Below are 21,866 nucleotides of genomic sequence, written 5' to 3'. Positions count from 1 at the left end.
AGTTAAGTGTCTCTGCTCTGGTGCTGTCAAAGCTGTGCCTATCCCACATGTGGACTATGGCCCTGTATTAAGATGTGACAAAATATGAATAATTTAAGAATGGCATGACTTACCCTGTTGAAATTTTGCAAGATGACATTCAACAAACTAACTATATTTTGTCTTTATTAAATAATCATGAATAATGTTTTGCAATTTTATATGTTACTGAAGGAAGTATTTTAATGATATATTACAAGTATGAACCAGATGGTTAGAGAATAAAATACTTTGGTCAGTAAAAGGGCATAATTTCATTCTGCCCAAAGTGTGGAACCATATTTATCATAAATGGGATCTTGATTGTGCAAATATATCATTGAAAGTAGTTTATACTGTATTCTTTTACATTTGATACTGAAGTGGGTTGAAAATGTGTGAATCCATTAAACTGGGTGATGAATATTTATGTCTGCACTTATTTAAATAATGTATATATTTAATATTTATGGTCATTGAAAAGTTTTGGTTATGAAAAAGTATGGGAAATCTGTATGAGTAATTTGTGTAAGGTTTAGCAACCCTATACATTACAGTGAGATAAGTGTAGTATTATGTATAGTAACTGTATTGGTTTGTTACTTCAGAAGTTTTTTGTTTGTTTTTTTCTTATATAGCTAAGAGAATTTGACAAAGAAATGGAAGCATTTCAAGATAGGCTGTTTGAGTTTGATATTACTTTTCCACCAAGGTTTGTGTTGGGATCTTATTATTGTATATTTTTATAAAATGTTGCAAATTAAAGTAATTTACCAGAATTAAACAAAGAAGAAAAATACATGCAAGAAAAATTGTACTTATCAGAAGAAAGTAATTAGCAATGTAAATGCAGTTATAGAAATTTAATTGAAAAGGTTATTTTAAAATTCAGTTTTTGTTTTTTAAATTTGAAAGTCGATTTAAACAAGTATTTTAAAGTCATATTCATGTATATGAATAGAAGAGAAGCATAGCATTTTGATAGTTCATATATTACAGTAAAGCAAAAATCAAAATATAGTTGGATTAGTATATTTATAACATTAGTATAAAGACATGTATATATACCATCAGATTGATCTTGTAAATAGCAAGATTTTTAACAATTGAACAAATTGTTAAGAATGTATTATGAAAATTAGTTGTATGTTTACACGATTTGCTGCTTAATATCAATTAAGAGACTGTTTTAAAAATGTTGATTAAGGCTATTGTTTTAATAACTTTAGTTTTATAATTTAAAAATAATCTCATTACACAGGTCTAGAAGATGAGAAACTACACTATGTAATTAAAAACTATTTTTTTAACTACATAAGAAAGTGGAATTTGAAGCCTAAAAACTGTTATCAGTTATGACATAAAAAAGTGTACAGAAATGTGAAAAAAATGTAAAACAATGTAAGAAAAAAGTATTATTGCTTGAAAATGATAAAAAAAATAAACATACATTTACACCAGTCAAAACAAATGACAAATAGGAAGCAGGGACCTTTCTGAAGGGAAAGAAGATAAAACAAAATTTATTCTATTTAAATATCAATTAAAGCAGAGTATTCACAAAGTGAATCACCACACTTAAACATCTAAGACAAACTTGTTTAAGTGTGGTGATTTTCTATACAACAACCCATAACAATCAGATTAGAATAAGGTAAATGTTCCTTTGCATGCAAAAATTGAGTTTTGTGCTTTATGACTATATGTGTCATAAGAATGACTGTTAAATCTCAGTATTTCATTAAATCATTACAATTTTGGTGTATGCATTACGACTATATGCTCATACAGACAAATATTACGACTTGTTGCAACTCCCAAATTATTATATATTATATAAGCCTACACAATAAAGTGATAACTTGTTCCACCAGGGCTTGAAAGGGGTGAAAAGAAAATTTGATAATAAATAAAAGACATAGTCCAAATGGCTACTTGCGATAATCATGTTTGTGCTTGAAATAATAAAAAATATTTGTATCTCCAACATCTACGAACAGTTTGAGTGCGGTGCTTCTCCATACTGGGTATGTGGGGGAATCCATAGTTACGTCATCATTGCTTGTCAGCCAGTCAGCGCTCGCCTAGATGGGTATTTCTCGTTTTCTAAGCAGCATAGAAACACCAATGCGATTATTCACAAGATGGAAAAAAAAGAGGCCTTGTTCACCAGATTGTCTTGTTTCTGGCAAATCTAAAAGGACTAAAACTATGAAAGGGCTGTGTCTACAATCATTATGCTCAGTCATTTGAAATAGTTGGCATCTCTGTAATTCACCTTCATGGCTATTTTCATATTAAGTGTAAAAATACTATTTTTGATCTTACAGTTTCACATTTCACTGACTTAATCTTTAGAACCTCCTGAATGAATATCAGAAGTGTTTTTAGTTTTAATGTTTGTATTTTACTTGCCATTTTCTTTTCAGTATCACTAACTCTAGGTATTACCATCAACATACAGTGCAATATAATTCTTAAGAAATGTAAATGTATAAATACCTTTTATATATGTATTGAATAATGTTACAATATCTTCTTTGCATCATATGCATAATTTCGTGTCTTTATCTTTTCACTTACAGTTTATTTCTAATGTTTTATTTTCCTCTCATGTTTTTCATCATTGATTATTTATGTCAACATCATCAACAGGTGCCTGTGAGCAGTATAATATTAACATTAACAGAAATCTTTTAGCTTCTGACAAAATGTTGTTTGCTGTCACTAACTTTGTGAAAGCTGATTGAACAATGCAAAACATGCAGTAAATTTAAAAAGTCATTAATCCTTTCAAACATGAACTTTAAAACACAAATAATACATAATTAACTAAAATATAAAAATAATCCTAAATGCAGTTTAACTATCTGTCAAACTAATAAGGCAAGAAAAAACAGCGAAGTACTAGGGACACCGATATTCAACAATATGCTTAGGAGTTGTATGCCTAGATAAACACTGTGACAGGTAGAAGCTAATTTGTAGGAAAAATTCAGCAAAACTGGCTCTTTCTATTGGTTGTAAGTATGCCAATCAATTTAAAAATATCGCTTAGCAATACGGCTTCTACTTTGCAAATGGGTGTGGCTTGTCTTGGGTATTTTTAGAATAGTTCAGTCTAGGACAGGTTCTTGAATTACTTGTAGGCAACTTTGAATGTCTGAGTGGAAATGTCTAAATTAGACATACTGTTTCTTCTATACCAACTCTTTAAAATTGATAGTTGTAACAGCAATGATGCCAGTACAAAAAAACAAACAAACTACAGTTATAATTATTGTTTTAGAGGTTTATTTTGAAATAAATGAATAAAAACTTATAACTCTGAATTATAACATACTTGGTAATAATAATAATTTAATTAAAATAAATTAACAGTGAAGTGGTTTAATTAAATTTTGAATATAATGCAGTAATGTGCAGAAAAGGATTTAAAAATGGCATTGTCTTGTTAGGGTTAACAAACTGATTAAATTTTTAGCAGCTGCAGGATTTGTACTAAAGTGATCTGTTATTTTTTGATATATTGTCTTGGTGTCAGTTTTTGCTCAAATAATAAACTGTGGGGAAAGCTGACTTATCAAATAACACCAGTTTGTGGCTATGGGTATAATTATCTTTATAACTTTGTAAAGCTGACCCAAAGGTATTCTACTTGTAATTTATTGAGAGCTAAATGAATAAATATGTAAGTGTTTATGTATCAATGTAAAAGTGACTTGCAACAGCAAAATTACAGAAATTTGTAGAATTGTCAACATAATGTATGAAGCTAAGGATAGAAAAATTACCCAACTTTGTAGTAAAACTGTAATTACCGTACAAGCTGTTTATTCGGATTTTATGAATATAATTTGTTAAATGAAGTTATAAAAGTTGTAACAACTTTTATTGTATAAAAGCGTTTTCAGTATTACCCATAAAGAAAATAATATATCTAGAAATAATTTTCATGTCCACGGTTGTGCATTTTGTTTGATTGAAAAATACCATCAAAAGTAATTACATGCCAAGACAAGTTATGTTAGCCAAGCAAGACTGGCTGTATCCAGAAAGATGAACGACAATGTTGAATTCACCTACACTAACATTTGTGTTTGTAACAGCTGGTGTAGCTTCTTTGGAATATGATTTCACATCATCATGGTGTGAGACTATAATGCAAATGTTAATGTTGTAGTTATTTTGTCAGCTAGTTTTGTTCCATGTATGAAGTGTACTATATGTTAACTTATAATATTAACTCAAATATTTCAATACTTTTGGTGCAGATGAACAGTATATTCTGCTGCAGATCAGTGGATGTATTTGTTAACAGTTGCAGTTGTTTTATAGATATAGAAAATGTGAGTTTACTGCACTGCATGTTATCAGTTGAAAGTTTCAACATTTTTATGCATGTATGTGTATCAGAAAATAGTGATTTAATAAGTATTAGACATATGAGAAACATGCTTGTTAAAGGACAATCCATTTTACAGCAATGAACATGTTTCTTTTGTGTATTAAAAATCAAAACATAATCAGTACAAATGTTAGAATTTTTATTGTTGTTTATAGTATGATAACACTGTTGTGATTTAAATTAAAATTAAGAAAGAGATCAGAAAGCACAGCCATAAAAATTGGATAAACTTGTCTTTGTTGCATATGTTCTGATAAAAATTGCATTTAAGCAAACTGTCCCTTTTCACACAGCCTGTCTTGACGTTATTAAAAACTATACAAATAATATTTCACTGGTTATCATATTCGTATGGTGCAATGATACATTAGAAGCATTGATCAAGTAGTCAGGAAAGGTCTAGAAAAGTAAGTTTCATTCTGTTCTAGTTCTGGGAACCATGCACTAGGATAAAAGATCAGCCTGTTAAGCCACTTATCACCAAAACAGTCATGCTCAGATAATTTAATGGAAATTATTACTCCCTCCTGAAAAAAGGTTTTCTAACATTGAATCTGGACTAGACATATACAGCTTTTGTAGCAATGATAGTGATTAGTCTTTCATATTTTAATCATATAAATAGTGTTATTATACCATACTTTATCAGTAATTGCATATAATATGTAGTTGGCAAGGTTTTAAGACCAGATAAAATTTTATTTGGATAAATTAGCATATGAAAGAAGTTGTAATTCTGTTAGTCAGTAGGTTTTTCTTATGAGTAATTAAAGGTCGTTTAATACTTTGTGCATCATAAACACATTTCTCTGTATAATGGTAGAGTTATTTTTTTTATGTGAATATTCTTTAAATATTTAACACAATATATCTTATAAATGTTTACATATTTTAACATGATAGATATTAAGAACAGGGACTGTATTTTTGTTAGTATATTAGATCTTATGGTTACTCTGCTTTTAACATTATGAGAAGTGATATACTTCTATATGTCAGTATTATGATGAAGGGTTGGTGATTCATCAGATACTTCAATGAAATCTACAACAAATTTTAAATACCATTTTACTTTGTGAAGAAAGTAATTTTTGTACTAAGAAGTTAATGTTTTATTACCAGGATATTTCAGAGTAAGGCTGTAAATAAAATACATTGTTCTCAAATGAAATGAAATAAAGTTTCTTAGATGTATAGAATACCTTTCTAGCTGTTTAATTTTAAGTACCCAAATATGGTAAGATCTGTATTTTTAACATTTTGGCCAAAGTAGGATCTGTTCTAGCAATTATGTTTACAAGTTTTGTCAGTTTGTTTCAGGATTGAAACTGCAGTGTAGAACAATGCTATTATGTTGTGATAAAACATGTTTATAATGATAATTTTATTTATTTAATTTTTTTTTACATAAGGCTTAAGGATAACATTCACAAGCTTTGTCTGTACATGTAGCTAATGTAGCAGATTCCTTGATTTGTGTTAAAGAAGTAATTGTTGTTCCTCCACCCACAGTTATCCATTCAGGGAGGATATGCAAGGAGCAACAAGTTACATGAGAACAAGATGTCCCTCGTGGTGTGATAGAGTCCTTCTAAACCGATCAGCACTGGCATTAATTCACAATGTACGTATAAATTATTTTGTATGTCCTAGACAATTTATGCTTTGAAAGTGCTGTCATTATAAGTAGTTGTTCTAAACTACTAGAGACACACAAGCCATTTCCAGTCAAATTAATATCTTTATTGCAACATTACGTTTTTAAATACAGGATTTCTAGAATAATACAATAAGACACTAAAATCTACAAGTACACTTGTCTTAGACCTAACATTAGTTAAGTTGTTATTAATTACAGTCTATGTTTTATATTTAAAAGGAGGTAATATTAATTTGTGTACATTTTTTGCTTTAATTTAGTTAGAGCCAAACTTTACCATACTTGATACAATTAATAAATAAATATATAGTGTTATTATACAGCCTAGTGTAAGATCTTTTTAAAAACTTTGATAAACTTCTAATATGTTATAAAAAATGTCTACTAAAGTATTGTTGTTTAGATAGTAAGGTGCATGCATTGTTGAATGCTATGGCAAATTAGGTATTATTCTTGATTGTTGTCAGGAGCTTTTATAAAAACTGTGAATGTTTACCATGAAGAACATCTAAACTTAAACAACAGCTAAAAATTCATAAAGACTACAAGTACACTTGTCTTAGACCTAACATTAGTTATGAATGTTAGAGCCAAACTTTACCATACTTGATACAATTAATAAATAAATATATAGTGTTATTATACAGCCTAGTGTAAGATCTTTTAAAAACTTTGATAAACTTCTAATATGTTATCTGTTTGTTAAAGACTATTAGATGTTCATTGTGGATTTTGTGAGATGTTACATAGACTTAGATGGTGATCTTGACAAAAAAAACACATTAAATGTACATTGTAAATCATGGTAAATACTAGATATGAAGACTGACATTTTTATTGGTAAAAGCCCTTTGCTGTTCATGATGTGTTTTGTTAACTGTTATGTAGACTTGGATGTTCTTGGTAAATACTTTTGAAAATACAGGTAAAAATATTGGATATTTTTTGTTATTGCTGTTAGATGTTACATATATTTAGGTATTTGTAGTTGTTGGTAGTGATGTTTTTAATAAATGTTCTTAGGTTAATGTATTAGAAGTTGTGTTTCTATCTAGGCATTGTTAAATTAAGTTTGAAAGGATGTTATTTCTGCATATGAAGACCTAAATATCCAGAGTCGGTCAGTTTGAAGTATAAAATTTGTCTAGGTATATTAAAATGGTCCTTAGGTCTTGAAGATTGAAAAAAGTCATCTTGACAATCTGAGTTTGATAACAAACTGAGATATGGCATTTAAACATTTCAATATACGAGGTCTGTTCAAAAAATACGCGGACTGACGTCATAAAACAAAATGTACTTTATTTAGAAGTTACAGGTCTGGGACCCCTTCAAAGTACTCTCCTCTCCAACGCACACACGTATCCCAATGGTGTTTCCACTTGTTGAAACAGTCCTGGTATGCTTCTTTTGTAATGTCCTCCAGCTCCTTTGTCGCATTTGCCTTAATCTCGGGAATCGTCTCAAATCTTCTTCCTTTCAAGGGTCTTTTGAGTTTGGGGAACATGAAAACATCGCAAGGAGCAAGGTTAGGTGAGTAGGGGGGTGGGGAAGAACAGTGATCGAGTGTTTGGCCAAAACCTCACGAGTTCTGAGGGCCGAATTTTGCAGCAACGCGGTGCTTCTTCAATTTTTCGGTCAAAATCTCGTAAAAAGATCCAACTGATATCCCACACTCTTCAGCAAGCTCCCTGACAGTCAGACGTCGATTTGCCCGCACCATGGTCTTGATTTTGTCGATGTGGAAGGACGTCCAGGACACTCATCATCTTCAATGGACTGTCGACCATCCTTAAAACGTTCATGCCACTTTTATGCCGTACGATTCATAGCAACATCACCGTAAGCCGTGTTAAGCATAGCGAAAGTTTCAGTCGCAGATTTTCCAAGTTTAACACAAAATTTCACAGCAAGTCGTTGCTCCTTCAGGTCATTCATTCTGATATCCGCCAAACGAAAAAATCGCACTTCACTTAAAACCACATAGCTAATACACAAATGAAGATATCTGCAATCGGGAAATGGCGTTGTAATCAGCTGATCTGTGCGAACATAGCGACACCAAGCAGATTCCCCTGGAACCAACTTGAGCCACACGCAATTCAAACAGTCCGCATATTTTTTGAACAGCCCTTGTAAGAGTCGGTTCAAGGATTTTAAATAGTCCTTCATCAAACAATCATGACTCTGGTTATAAGAGTAGAAGATGATTTGAAGAACATATTCAAATTTAGAGCCACTTTCTAGTGACTGCCATGATGCATATAATAACCTATACATATTATACATATCCTTAGTATTTTTTTGTAAACCGTGGCCTTTACAAGCTGATCTAAAACATTTATATTCATTGTATATTTCTTCTGCCTTTGCTATCATCTTGCTAAATAGATTGCATTATGTGACACGTAATACTTGAATTTAAGTCTTTATATTCTAAAGTAAAGAAAAATTTGCTGATGAGTGATGTAATGTTTTGAAAAAATTGATAAGCAGTAGGTACAGATAATAGAGATAGTTTGCTGCTATGGGGATCATTATGATATTCTGATTTGTTACCATTAGTAAACGGCTGGCAAGCATGCTATAAAAAGCCCTTTAGATATGGTTGCTAAGGATCAGGGAAACTGGAAAAAGTCAGCAAATTTTATATGATTCAGTGATAATTTATTTTTTTGCCATATGTATCCTGGAAGTATCACAACTAGATCACAGAGGATCATTTTACTAGTTCAAAAGCTGTCTGTTCAGTAAGTCATTATGACCTTATAAATTTTATTCCATTAATAAAACAGTCCCCATGTCGTTAGTGAGAGAAGGAATACTAATATGCTATGTATATTGTGTCATTGGCAAAAGAGTAGTCCAATAGTTGGTGGTTATGACAAGCTGCTGTCCCTCTAGTCTCAGGACATGCTGCAAAATTAAAAACAAACAAACAGACAAAGCCTAACCACATGCTATATTAAAAGCCCTTAAAGTTATTTTTTAGTTTTTCTTGAAGCATAATTTTGTTGAATAAAATACTGTATCTCAGCCTAGTATCACATTTAAGAACATATGCATATGATTATTCTGAATTCTCAAAGTATAAAAATACATTTTTACAAATGTGATACTGCAATCTATGGCCTTATATTTTTTAAATTGCAGTAGTATGTTAAGACCATTTTATATATACATTATTAGTTTTTGTTTTTACGAAATGATTGTTTTAATATTTTTTGCCTTAGTAGAAAGTTCTGTTGTGTTATGTTAAATTTAGTTTTTAGATGATCATCTCATTTATAGAATTTGTTCACTGCTTTTTGAATCTGTATTATACAAGTTTTAATGTTAAATAGACTTAAATAATCATGTGAATTGGAGAAAAACAGCAGATGTATAATAATTTTAGCTTTAAAATTAGATGTATTTGTTTTTAGCCTGTAGGAGATGATAAACGAAGTCCAGTGATGTACCAGTTAATAGGGACCAATGTCTCAATGGGAGATCATAAGGTATGCTTGTTGTTTTGTAAAGAATAACTTATTAGTTCTCTGTGAGACAAATTTCTATGTACAAAACACAATTTATACCTTAAAGTAACCAAAACTGCTTTCAGATAATAATGAAAGTGCCCAACTGAAGACTTGAGATATATGTAGATGTGTGCTAATAACAAGTTTGTGCTTTTGATAAAAGAAACAACAACAGAAAACTAATAATACAAGTTAAAGCTATAATTTTTTATTCCAAACAAGTGTGTGATAACACTCAAATGACAGCTTAGATAATTATTTTCTTCAGTTATTCACCCAGATAATCAATTAAGAGGTAGGACCCATGTGTTTCAACCACCAACCTCTTGAATTCACCTATGCATCCATTGTCCATGGTCAATTGTTTTAATAATATCAATGAAATAAGAACCTACTTTTGCCATGTATTCAAAGTGATTATACTGCCCCCTACACATAATCATAATGAAAAAAATCAACCCCACTCATTTTAAATTGTTAAGAGCTATATACCATACCAGTATAGCTTTTTTACACCTAACTCTCCACTCTGTGTGTTGATGTATGTTTTTGTAAATGTGGTTTTGAACTGTAACAATCTTTTGTTCTTCACAAACAGCTCTTTGAAAAAATATAATCTGTGCAGATAAATAATTAAAGAGCTTTTTGTTGATTCTTCATGAGGAATGAACTATTCAGTTTTATGTTGTTATTAAAAATAATACAATCTTTAAGTTGAAGTGAGCAGATTTAAGTTTATTCAGTACAAAAATTGATAGCTTATGTATGGTGTAAATATTTTAAGTTCTTAATGTATTACTCACATGTAATAAAAATTGTTATATAAGAATGTAAAACTTGGAGCTGTTTAATTATGAGATTTATGAATTTGGCATTTATTAGGTGGATTTACAAGATTTTTACCTGGTACACTTTACAAGTAAATACACTATTTAAAAAAAAGTTTTCTTTTTGTGCTCATAAGAATTTATGAGCAAAAGTGAACAATCACCAGAGATAGCTCTCATATAACTTTGTGTGCAATTCAAAAAAAGTAAACATATGTATCCAGGAGTAGCTTAAATGGCCTAACCCACACTTCCATTTTTTTGTTTTGTACAGAAATTGATAACTGTACTATTTAATATTGTATAAGCAAACAGGGATCTTAAAGAGGAAAATCTAGTGGTCCAAACTCTCATTTTTTTCAGGAATTTATAATTGTTATTTAATGCTGTAGAAGCAGGCATGGTTCTAGAGCAGAGGTCCAGGAGTGAGCAAACCTTTCAATCTTTTTCTTCCAGAAATTAATAACCGTATTATTTAATGTTGTACAGGTATGTTTAGACAAGGAGTCCACCATCCTCTAAATTTTTTCAGAAATTAATAAAAATAGCCAAACATTTTTACCATATAGTATCAAAAGGAAACATTAGATGTCAGAGTTCTTCATCTGTTGAGACGTTATTTACCATAAGAGATATTTTGTTTTTGAAGTTTTTTGAAATCAAAACAGGTGGATTATACAGCAATCCACTTCAAGCCTCAACCAGTAACTAATTATTTCTAAGCTAACACTACAATGTGAAGATCAAATAAATGCCAACTTGGTAAATTCTGGTGCTTTAGCTTTTTTGAATAATTTAAAAAATATTAGGTTTTTTTCTTTGATAACTACTTTTATGTAATAGATAATATTAATTGCAAGTGTTCATTTCCTTTGATTGGTTACAAAGCATTTGGAATAACTGCATGGTTATTGATACAAACCTTAAGGCAGTAACATTGTTGTAAATGTGCATATAAATGTATAATACAACATTCAGGTGTCTAGAATCACACGTATGGAAAAGTATACACAGTGTTCTTATAACAAGTTATTAAAAAATCAATAAATCTACTGTGTTGCTTGTATGATATATTTTCATATACAAAGTTTATTTAATTATCGGTTCTTGATTTACAGAAGATCAGTGTGGGTAACTGCATATTTAAAATCAGACATAATAGTGATTACTTGGATGTTTTTAGTCAACGTGAGTGATTTATTTGCCAAGAAGTAAATGTCTGGTTTATCTTTACCCACACATGCACACAAAAATCCAGTCTTGTTTTTTTAACATTATATTTTTTGCAAAATGTGCAAATGGTATCTTTCATGAGGGGTGTATGATATAAATTGAAAAAAGAAGTTTTTTTTGAAAATCACTAAAGCAACACATATGAAAATAAGAAAATTAGTGTTATAATAATGTACTATTTGAAAGAGTTGTGAATATAGCACAAACTTTTTTCTTGCTTCTGCTGGGGGTGGAGATCAGGAATGTAACAGATTAGCAATTATCACAAATTGTCCAACTCTGTTTATTTTATTGTTTTGGTTTTGATAAGTATCTAATTGGCTTAAATATTATTTATGTTTGAGAAACTATAAAATGTCATGATGTTTTGTAAGATGAATAAAGTTTAGAATTTTGTTTGTATGACTGTAAGTATCTCATTAGTTCACAAAAAAAATTACAATCTCTTAGCATGATTTGCATGATCTTTAATATTTCAGTTAAAGAGCTAAAGTAACCAGTGTAAAGAGAAAAGCTTATTGGCTTTATGAACATGAATAACGTCAATAAGACATGCACATTTCTCAGGATATCTGAAAACTTAAACATTGATTATACTTTACATGCATTTGTTATTGCATGATACAGCTATTTATAAAAGGATAGATATTTCTCTTATGGTGTTAGACAATTCTGTATAACAAAAACAGTTTCTTGTCCCTTATGTAGCTAGTGTTACTCTTGGTAATTTTTTTCTAATTGTTTCTTACATATTTCTGATATTTCAAATATGTTGAATTTATTTTTGTTCTATTTGTGATCCTTCTTGCATGCAGCCTGTCTTTTTATTCTTTGGATTATTATAAATTCAAGGTACTTTTTAATGTTTTCCTTTTATCCATAGTTTGTTTTGAAATTCAATCAGTATGCTATATAATGCATCCTGTTATATTTTTGTATAAATTTAATGAACTGTGTGTTGATGTATATATAATTTTGTTTCATATAGCTACATAGAAATTACATATGTGTTCATAATGTTTTATTCATGAAACAGACAACTACATGTGACTTTTCTGTGATTGAGTGAGTGTAAAATTCTGATGCTAGTAGATTTCATTATAAACTAGGTGGAGAGATTTAGATTTATTCAAAATATATTTATAAAACTGACTCCTCTACAATTATCTTGAAATATTTTAAATGAAAATAGGCTATAGATATGTATAAAATAACAATTAAATTATAAACATTCAAACTCATAAAGTTAAATAACTTGTGAACATGTATCAAAACAATTTAACTAGTAAAATATACCTGTGTACACTTATGAGAAATGTGATTGTTTCTACAGTCTTTGAGTAATTTATAAGATAAAATGTTATTTTAGAACTACATGTGAAGTTAACTAAATATTTGTAGTATTAAACATGTTCTCATGCTGTATATATGCATTAACTACTGAATTAGATTAGAATAGGTAACAGGGAAATTACTTCAGAACTTCCTGTAACTATGTTTAGTTATCATGTGTTGTTTTTTTTAAATAGATAACAGCATTATTTATTTATTACCATATTTAATTGTAAATTGATAACTAGTTTTGTATCTTCTTTAATATATCGTTTTTTCTTTTGTATGTAGCCAGTGCTGTTGTGGTTTCAACTAAAGCCTTCCCCAGGTAGGAATCTTCTAAAAACTGTGCCTGTTGATGATGATGTAGAATTCCTAAGGGAAAAGTTAATGGTTATTCGTAGAGCTCAGTCAAATCCACCTTTGTCACACAGACATTTTCCCACCAAAAATATAACATGTAGAAGTACTAGCTTTACTGGAGAGGGGTTTAAGAGTCTTGAAATAATAGAGAGAACTGAAGAAACAACAAAATTGTTTAGTGAATTAAGAGGGAACTGGGAGAAAAAATCTACCAATTCTAGTTTGAGTAGGCAGTCTAGTCGCTTAAGAAGTCACCATTCCTCATCCTCTGAGGAATGGTACTTCGATACAACCACATATGAAACAGTTTTAAAACCTTTCAGTGAAACACCTCCTAATGTATCTTTGAGAGATGTTGAATCAAATCAAGATACACCTTTAACAAAAAATGAACCTTGTATCCCATCCTCACCTGACACGCCACTCACAGGACATAACTTGACTAATGGGAAGTCTGAGAGTCGAATGCAGAACCTGCCTGTTGGTTCACTTGAACAAAACCAGCTTGGAGAGCAAACCAAGGAACAGACTGATTGGGAGCCATCTTGTACAGAATCTCACAGGAAACTGTGTCCTGATCTTTGTGTTCTTCTGTAGACACCAACTTTTGCATGAATGCATGATGTAAGTTATATTTGCATGTTGGATTATTTTATTTTATTTTATTTTTTGTTCTATTTTATTTAGAAAAGATACTTGAATAAGATTGAACTAACAGTAAGTAAGGAAATTAGCAACATAAAGTGTTCTGTTTGGTATTTTCAGTAGTTGGTATAGGAACTGGCAAAATTCAGATTAATACACACATGCATATATATACAGTGTACTTTAAAAGTAGCTTTACTCAGCTTGGCCAAAGTCAGTAAATATTCAGACTGATGTCTGTATTGTTTTTACATATTATACTGCATATCTGTTTGTCTTTGCAGAAAGAAACAGCACATACTGTGTTTCATTTAATTTATCCATAGATCTCTGATCATAGGTGTGGAGCTACTGTAAAGTTTTTGGTATATGGTGACAAAACTACGTCTTCATGAACACTGATACAAAGTGCTCAGGTGGGCCCCATCATGTGGTGTAAAATTAATTAACACTGTATACATTCCAATAATGTCACTAATTACTTGAAAAACTAAGGTATAATATATACTTGGTATTTGACATTTATTAGAAAAAATTTTTCTTGCTTTCATTTTAGCAAAAGTTTTTATTATTTCTTCTAAATTAATATTTCATACAATTTTGCTTTTAAATGGTGTTGTATTCACACATTAACAAAGTTGCTAACTTAGATTTTGAAAAAGATTTCAACAGTTTCTGATTTGAAATGCTGTTGAAAGAAGAGCAACTGAGCATATAATTATTTAGAAATACCTTTGTTATATTTGTTAACTAAAGTTATGGCTCCATCATACAATTTATCATTACTTACATCAAGCACATGTTTGGGGAAATAATGCTAAAATTTTCAGCAACATGTTTTAGATCTTGAATGTACAATTAAATTGAAGGATCATTATGTGTAAGTAACCTTAAAAAATGCTGGTCTTGAAGTTTTTATCTACGGGAACCAATAGTCTTTTACCTTCACACAGTTTATCAAAGTGTTTCTTTGCCTTTTTTATGCACTTATGCTCAAATTTGGGGTCCAAAATCCATTTCATTGAAATGTCTTCATTTTTTTCTCTTATTTGCATGAAATTCACTTACTTGCACAAAAGAACCAGTTCAGTGCTTTAGCAGTTTAAGTGCTGTGTCCAATAACATATTTTTATTTTGTAGTGACTTGTAAATTACATTAGTTATTTCTGATATGTTTTTGAAGAACAGATAGGAAACTACTTGAACATTTCTGTTTGCTTTATAAGATCAGATGCTTCTACTTGCTCATCATGTTTTCTGTTAAGGAGAATTATTTTTGAAAGCCTTTTTACAGTATCTTGAATCTCAATGCAGTTAGTGAATCGTGCCTGAAGGATGGATTGGTATTTTGTACTTTGCCAATTTGGGAGGATCAGATTCAACCTATACTTGTTCCTTCCTCCTTTAGTTTTTCTATCATTTACAAACTCTATATGAGTATTCAAGAAGTTAGATTCAAACTTACCTGTTCAGAGCTTTTGACTTCCTGCATTTACCGGGCCTTTTTATACATGTGTGAGTTGAAATGTTTCTAAACAGACATCACACAATTCAAATGTTTATGTTCAAAACAAGTTAAACTTGTATACAAAGTTCTTTACACTCTAGAATATCACTGTTATATCTCAAAACTGTAAAAAATTATCTTTTCTTGTCAAATTCCACTCATGCTGTTTTAATTACTTTAAAATCCAATTAATGAGGCAAACTGTTTTACTCTAATTAATTTCTTACTCTACACTCTGCAGTAAATTATCTTACATTACTTTATGGTTACCACAAGTATATTTCAAACTCTAAATAATTGTCTCCTTTTCATCAAAGTCCACACAGGTAGGTTTAGTTACTTTAGAACACTCTTTGACAAGACAAATTATTCTTCTTATCTCTATTAAATTGCAAAACTCACTTTAAAATATTGTCCATTATGGCTAATCACTTGTACACTGCCTAACTTTACATTTTCTAACTTTTTTATGACTGAACTTGTGCTCACTTGGTCACCTATGCTCATACTCTGCTCACTGATGCCTCAAACTTTCTATAAACTGTGTGAGTGGCACTGTAATGTAACAATATTTACTAAAGGTAATGAGAAAATACCAAAGGTTTGAATAAGTTGGCATCAACAATACTGTAACAGTTTGAACAATATATACAAATATGAGTTACACAACCAAGCTTGTCATAACTATCACCTTTAAAATAATTACTTTTAACTCTCTTGTTATGAAAAGTAAATAATCATTATATATCAATTCACAAAACAAATAATGATGCATACATTAAACAGTTTTATACCCAACAGCATTCTAAATTGCAGACAAAGTTCAAACACTCCTTACTCTTCCCACATGCCATCTTTCCACCAGTTTTACCAAATGAAAAGCACAAACAAGTCATACAAGTCTCAGTATCAAAATGTGCCTGTTTCACCAGATTTTAGCCTTACCCTTCACCAACCTGAAATAGAACCAAAAAATTCTAAAGTCATTTCCCTCACTTAAAATAAAAGAGATACAATGTCTACCTAAAGGTGGTCTCACTGTTAAATACAACTAACTTCAAGAATGTCACATATCATGGCTCACTGGCCTGATGTCACATTTGGTGGTAACTTAACCATACACACATCCCAGCACAGCATGTTAGTAATGAGAAATGTTAGCTTTAATAATGAAGACACTGAAATCCTAGATGAACTAGTAGCAACAGGATACAACCCCACAAAAGTAGAGATCACCTCCTTCAAAACAAAACAAGAAACACTAATGATAAAAGTAACACCAGATAATAAAACACAGTATGCATCTCTGATTTCAATGCATACACATTCATTGTGCAAATTGTTGAGGCTCTCATGTCAATAGTTACAGTGTCCCCCAATACCAATATGTTAGAAACTTAGTATTACATGGAGCAAACACTGACACAAACATTTCTCAAAATCCAACTTGTACATTTTTTTCAAAATTCTCCACCTTTATCACAATGCAAAAAACACCATTATTAACAACACAGCAACATGCAACCAAATCTCTGCTGTACAACATGCAAATCAACAGAACTTGTAACACTAAACCAACCATTCTTATTCATTGCCCTTTTTAAGACACCCACACAAACCCTACATAAGGATCAATCAAATCCCACAACACAAAAACCTGAATACACAAATAAACAGAAGAACATAGTGAACCTAGGAAGCTACACTGTAAACATGTTGGATTTCTTCACAGAACTTTGTATCAACTACCATGAACCTCACATTGAGTTATTAGAACAAATCCGCATTGCAGCACAGTATTACTTCAGCTTACTCAAACTACGACCACATTACGCTGTGCATACAAACACAAAGTTGAGAGGCACATAGTTCATAAAAACCATTAAAATGTTGTACTTAATAATATAAAATGGAATATTTATCATAAAGTTTGAAATTCTTGAGTAAAACAGAGACACAGAAGCAGATATAATCATTATTTCAGAAGTATTAGTAAAAAAAACAACACAGAAATATAAACATACCAAGATTCAAGTGTTATCCTATACCAGCTGCAGTAAATACTGGAGATATCATTATATGCAGTAAAAAATACCTATCCAAATTTGCAAGGACCTTATTTCATATGTAAACAGAATTATAACCTGCAATATTTGTTTCAACAAAATAGGTAATACTTCAGTAGTTGCCATGTACTGTTCTACCTTGAAAAACCTTGACATTGACATGAACAAACACCCCAAATTCATAATTCTAGGAGATTTTTATGTCCCATCACAGTAGTTGAAAGGATCAGTGATGCATTATATTCAGTAATTGAAAATAACAGCATGATCTCATAAACAACAATTCAGTAACGTGACATAACTGAGCTAACAATACCTACACTGTGTAATAATTCCTTCATGTTTACTGATCAAAGCAGAGAATATCAAAGTCCACCCACCAACTTCCAGCTGTCACTTCACTGTATCATTTACATTACAAACTAACAGTTGAATGCAACAAAACTTACCTCCAGTATTTAATTACAAAAGTAAAGATAAGAAAACGTTCAACAATTTAGTAGACTGTCTCCTAGGGCCACTTAAAACCACTATTGAAAATAGAACTGAGCTTGACACATATTGCACCCAAATTATTACCACAGACACAAACTCTGTAATACCTACATCTGTATGAAATAACACAAGCTAATTCATTAACTCTGTTGCTTCAGGAGATAACATATGACCTTAACATTAAGCCCCTCATTAAAAAAAGTAGTAGTAATACACTTTAAAGTGATAATTGGCTATAGTTGTGCAAGAAATTGTGAAATAATCCAAATAATTTTTGTGAAAAAATGCAAATGGACAAACTCAAACAAAAACTGAGAGTACTTTCCACCATATAAAATTCAATGACACCATGGCAAAACAGACTAAGAGAAAATATATATCTTAGCTAATTATTTCAAAACAACTTTCAGTAACACTCATTCCACAACTTTCAATTCATCTAACCAATAATTAGTTGATGGATCACATTGAAAATTTCCTCAATTATATACCTCGCATTTCTTGGTCACCATTACCAATGATAGCAATCTGTCAAACCATAGTAATATTTTAAATTGCAAGATCACTAAAGCTGAAGTTAAAATTAACATCCACATGATCAAAACTTCTGCTTGCAGCCTTAACAAAATGGAAATATAATTTTAAAGAAATCCTCCAATAATCTAATCATCCACTTTATTAATCTAATTAACCTATCACTGTTGGCAGGTTGTTTTCCAAACACATGGAAAAAAGCAATAATAACAGCTGACTCCTAAAAAACTTTAGACCTGTTAGTCTTACTGTATAGGAAAACTAATGGAAACTACTATAGCCCAAAGACTCCTCTGCTATTTTAAAACCAATAATCTCCTTACAAATATACAGGACTCATCCAGTAAAAGCAACAAACCATTTACTGCTTTACAATTCTCACAGACTGTATGCAGATTTTTTAACAACAACCAAGCCACAATCAGTTTCCCTGGATATGAGTAAATGCTTAATGCCATGAGATACAGACTAAACTAAACAATAACAAGATGGATTTCATACTTTTTAACTAAATGTACAACCCATTAAGAATAAACAACACTATCTCAAAAACTTTTGATATCCCAGTAGGAGTACTGCAGGTCTCTGTCCTATACGTTATTTCTATGAAGAACATACGCTTGATTCTCCCAGTTTGCTGACATCATTGTTGTCTGGAGTATTTCCAGAAATCCATTAATTGTCACAGAACAAGTTCAGAAACCATTAAATTTTATAATAAACAAGAAAACAAAGGGCATAATATTCCATTCTAACCTAAACAAATATTTTAATACATGGAAAGAAGTTAAATGAAAATTAAACAATATAGACATTAAAATAAATACTAGTGCCAAAGTTCTTGCCATCATCTTCAGTAAAACATGTAGGGAAACTATAAGAATCAGTTATCAAACAAGTTAGTCACATAAGGCTTATTACTGTACAAAATAAAGGATGCTCATCAGAAATAACCCTAAAAATCTGTAAAATATACATATGTCCAGTCATAGAATATGGATAACAAGTCACAACATGTCAAAGAGAACTCTCAACAAACTACAAATCCAACAGAATAGGGTACTAAAACTAGTCCTAAGACTTCTAAGCTACACCCATAACAAATACTAACACAACATAAACTACATCCTTCCATTTAAATGAAGACTGTACAAACTAGCACATAAATACTCTAAGAAAGTAGAATGAAGAAACACTGTCACAGCATTAATGTGTCTGTCTCCATGAACTATCTCCTTATGGTATATACCTAAAACAATTAGATCAGTGAAATAACAGTTGTTATTCTATTTTAGATTTAAAAGAAAGGTTTTTTTTTTTAGCATGCTTACTTCTCTATGAGAAATAATCTTCAATTTCTTGACATCACTGAATCTTCAATTTCATTAATTTTTCATAATTAGTATTTCAGCTTGGAAAGACAGGCATTATTTGAAATGCAAGCCTAACAAAAGACAAACCTTGTGATTTTTAAGTGACCAGAAGTTATTTCAAGACTTTGGTGCAAGAGTGCATGTACAGTAGTATTTAAATTAATTAAACATTACTTCAAGTTCTAAGATGTTTTTTTGATGATTTCCACAAAATGTTTTTACAGGATAAAAATAGCAAGTTTAACATGCTTGCACTCTGCACATTTCTTTGTTTTGTGCATGGGTTTCATGTTTTAGAATATTACTTATTTTTTTAATACAAGCTGGATTTACCTGTTAGAATTCACATTTTACTTTATTTTATCCACTGTGTTTACAATAATCCATGTTGATTTTCTACTTTTGATCTAAATCTCTGGCCATTTCAATGTTCTTAAAGTACAACTTTTACTAGAAAGGGTCCTGATTGAGTCTTCCACCATAATGGTCTTCACAGCATATTCATTCTTCCTAATTGATGTTTGCCAAGTGCCTTTTCAGTTGCATTTATCAACTAAAATCAATAGTGCAAAATTGGGTAATGTAGTGGGTATTATTTTATACACAGGATGTCCCAGAAGGCTGGACTCATAGGGAAAATAGGCATTGTATTCTTAAACACATTTATAATGCCAGCTTTACAGGTAAGAAACTACCATGTTGGCACAGTATACCACAAATTGATACCACTATGACTGTTAATGGCATGCAACTTGAATAGTAAATAAATTAAGAATAAATTGTGTATATTTCCCTATGGGTTCAGACTTTTGGGACACCCTGTACAGGACAGCAAAGATACCTGTTATGTACATTATTAACACTTGATTATAAATTATGGTATTCTGGGATTCCAAGATGTTAGTTAATAATGATACTAATAGTTTATTATTGTAAAGAGAAAATATTATTTTGTATGCATGTAGGAAAGTTTCATAACATTTCTTTGTATCTACTTGATAATAAGATTTTGATCCTAAATTTGTTACAGTCAGGAAGATAAACTAGTGCTTAATCAAAATTTATGATTTCCTTCAGTTGTGTAGTTTTTGCAAATGTGAAACACATATATATGATTTGCATTGAAATGTTATAAGTGGCCTTTGTGCATCAAATTTCAACTTGTTGGTAGCAAAGTTATTGATAAATGCATGGGATGTTTCTCAAGTTTTAAAACTTTGTGTTTGTTTTGTAGTTGATATTTATGGGTGTGTGTATGGCAGTAGAGCATCTGTTTTTGTTTAATCTGGTTCAGATTACAGTTAACAACAAACTGTTTTTAAATCTTTCATTTTTTAACATGTTTCACCTCTTTCTGTACCTTATGAAGATTTATTATAGTACATTATAAGTTTAGAATGAGCCACAAAATAATACAGTTTATCAGTTCTACAAAGAATGTTACACTTGTAACCACTTTTTGGACACTACCTTTGGAAACAAATATGTGATTATGCATCATTCAAATTTATTTATAAAGCTGTAGCTATTTTCCTTTTTTTTTAATGACCTAAGGAAGATAGAAGTATTTTAATAGTGATGTAAGGAAGATAGAAGTATTCTATTAGTAGCCTAAGGAAGGCAAACAGAAGTATTTTAATAGTTATTCTTAGGAAGACAGACAGAAGTATTTTAATAGTTATCCTAAGGAAGACAGACAGAAGAATTTTAATAGTTATTCTTAGGAAGACAGACAGAAGTATTTTAATAGTTATCCTAAGGAAGACAGACAGAAGAATTTTAATAGTTATTCTTAGGAAGACAGACAGAAGTATTTTAATAGTTATCCTAAGGAAGACAGACAGAAGAATTTTAATAGTTATTCTTAGGAAGACAGAAGTATTT

At 30.5% G+C, this 21,866-nt stretch overlaps 1 protein-coding gene across 3 annotated transcripts in view; it reads left to right on the top strand.

Annotated features, from left to right (window-relative positions):
- The window catches only part of 5PtaseI (inositol polyphosphate-5-phosphatase A), a 94,719-nt gene that overhangs the window by 65,228 nt on the left and 7,625 nt on the right, over window positions 1-21,866 (top strand). For 2 of the 3 annotated variants that reach the window (XM_076511762.1, XM_076511761.1), the window contains exons 12-15: window positions 657-730; window positions 5,939-6,050; window positions 9,512-9,586; window positions 13,291-13,986. In XM_076511762.1, the coding sequence (XP_076367877.1) occupies window positions 657-730; window positions 5,939-6,050; window positions 9,512-9,586; window positions 13,291-13,959 (930 nt within the window). In that variant the 3' untranslated portion in view covers window positions 13,960-13,986. The remainder of the gene's footprint in view (window positions 1-656; window positions 731-5,938; window positions 6,051-9,511; window positions 9,587-13,290; window positions 13,987-21,866) is intronic. The other variant, XM_076511763.1, reaches the window with a different exon arrangement.

Source organism: Tachypleus tridentatus, chromosome 7 (genome assembly GCF_004210375.1).
Source record: "Tachypleus tridentatus isolate NWPU-2018 chromosome 7, ASM421037v1, whole genome shotgun sequence".
Classification (NCBI taxonomy): domain Eukaryota; kingdom Metazoa; phylum Arthropoda; class Merostomata; order Xiphosura; family Limulidae; genus Tachypleus; species Tachypleus tridentatus.
The sequence above is the reverse complement of the archived record's forward strand: the minus strand, read 5'-3'. Positions and strand labels throughout refer to the sequence as shown.